This window comes from Pundamilia nyererei, unplaced genomic scaffold (assembly GCF_000239375.1).
Source record: "Pundamilia nyererei isolate P.nyererei 1_Seehausen unplaced genomic scaffold, PunNye1.0 scaffold00008, whole genome shotgun sequence".
NCBI lineage: Eukaryota > Metazoa > Chordata > Actinopteri > Cichliformes > Cichlidae > Pundamilia > Pundamilia nyererei.
The window spans coordinates 3,973,647-3,975,806 of NW_005187409.1; the positions used below are offsets into that span (position 1 = coordinate 3,973,647).

At 40.6% G+C, this 2,160-nt stretch overlaps 1 protein-coding gene across 1 annotated transcript in view; it reads right to left on the reverse strand.

Annotated features, from left to right (window-relative positions):
* Window positions 1-2,160, reverse strand: part of lnx2b (ligand of numb-protein X 2b) — a 19,731-nt gene that overhangs the window by 6,246 nt on the left and 11,325 nt on the right. The window contains exon 4 of the mRNA XM_005723208.1: window positions 1,354-1,553. Coding sequence (XP_005723265.1) covers window positions 1,354-1,553 — 200 coding nt within the window. The remainder of the gene's footprint in view (window positions 1-1,353; window positions 1,554-2,160) is intronic.

A 2,160-nucleotide genomic window follows, 5' to 3' on the forward strand; every position in this document is an offset into this window, starting at 1 on the left:
TTTTTTCCACAAAACCTGTTATGTTTTGTTGCTATTTGGCTGAAGTGAAGCATCCACAGATAGGAAAAACATCTGGATCATGTTTATAATTGCCATTTGTAAAACAAAAACAAAAAAAACAAAAACAACAAATTAGTATTACTTTTGAAATCAGTGTTACATTTAATAATCATTATCTGCTCCACAGTTTAGTTTTTTTCTTCTTTCTTTTTTCACTTGCAGCAGGAATCCTCCCCTCAGTTTACATTGTTGTCATTAGGTTTGTTTAAACACAATCATGCATGCCACTTGAAAAGGGAGTGACTGGAGTCAGGTGGGGACGCCTAAGGGAGGCTCAGGCCTCTCATACTGTCACTACAAACTGTGGATTATTGCTGTAGTTTAAAGTTTATCAGCCCTCAGGGGCCCCCCCACTGGCCTGGGCCCCCAAGCAAGGTGCTGCTTGCCACCAGGCAAGGCAGGCAACTGCTTGTCTGTCTGGAAATTCGAGCTTCCTCCCACAGTCCAAAAACCATGCATGTTAGATTAACTGGGTATTCTAATTAGGTGGGAGGTATAAACGTGAGTGTGAATGGTTGTCTGTTTCTCAGCGTTAGCCCTGAACTGGAGACGCTGAAGGAGAAGGATGGACATTACACTTTAGTTTTGTTGTCCTCTTAATAAAATAATCACGATTATCACAGCTACATAAACATTAGTTCCAAGTCTCTTGTGTTTGAAGTCTGCCTCACAAATCTAAGAATAGGCCTCAGCAAAAATCAGTCATCTTTTTGTGTTCACAAACAAAGGAAGCAATTGTTTCGCGTCCTGAAAGCGAGCTGTTCTCCGGTACGGTTTTTGTTTTCATCTCCAGGTCTGGGATTGCTTAGCTTTAGAGGAAAAGTTAAAATGTATTTCACAGGAAATTTATTTCAGAGCAATGTGAGGGTAGAAATCGGATGTGGAATATTCTTGTTATTGATATTCTGCACTCCCATTATTCTCTGCGGAAACCAAACGCAGTTCCTCCTTAATGTTTGAAGACTATTAAAGTGAAAGGCAGTGGGTTAGTCAGTTACACCAACAAAGTAAAGTTGCTCAAGCTAACATGACGCACTTGTGCCAGGTAATATTAACCACGCCTTGTTGCCATGGAGACAAAACTTGTTTATCTTGTATGTCTACTTTCCCACCCCCTCTAACGAGCAGTGTGTTTACAATACCATGAGAAGTAGTCATAAGGTGTTGTGTGCGAAACAATTTTGACCTCAACTGTCACGCTATGCCACGACACGAGATTTCTAAATCCCAACACTGAATAACAGCTGAATACGACTTAATCCCAGCTCTTCCCTCGTTTTTGTTTTCTCTCACCTCTAAAATATGGTCTCCTGGTGCCAGCCTGCCATCCCTAGCTGCTATTGAGTCCCGCACAATTTCTTGTATGACTATATTTCCCAGCGGTGTGTCTTTCCCCCCCACGATCCGAAGGCCCAGCTCCTCTCCGGGTTCATCTCTGATCAGCTCCACGACAGTGGCCTCGGCCACCAAACTGGACCGCAGGGAGTTGTTGTCTGTAGGAGAGGGAAAAAGAAAAGCAACAGTAATAAACATGGCTGTATGTCCTGTTTACTCCCAGTTCTCTCCTCTTTTTCACTGGAATGAACCTTGTAAAATACCCAATGCAGGAACACCAGCAGAAAGAAGGAAACAAACAAATATAATCATACAAGTTTGAGCTGTTTGGAGTCCAGCTTGACTCTGATTAATTATGTTTTTGTTTTTTGTTTTTTATCTTTGTAAACTGTTCTTATCTTCCAAATATGGTAACTCGCCCACAAGTTAAATTCTAACCCTACTTTACTGAGGTGTCACACTTCCATAGATCCAAAAACACAACAGAAAAGGCAAAGCTGGTTCAATTCAGTGGTGTAAAAATACAGCTATTCACACCAGCACTTTAAATTGTTTTTATTCCCTGCAGGATGTTTCAACACGGCATGCAAGTAAATTGTTAGCATAAACAAAACCTGCTCAAATCCCAGGCTTGGATCTAGAGCAGGGCGATATGACCAAAAACATTTATCACGATATACATTTGAAAATTTGCGATAATGATATAACTGACGATAGACAAAATACTTTACAACTCCACAACTTTATTAGTGCAAAAAAAAAAAA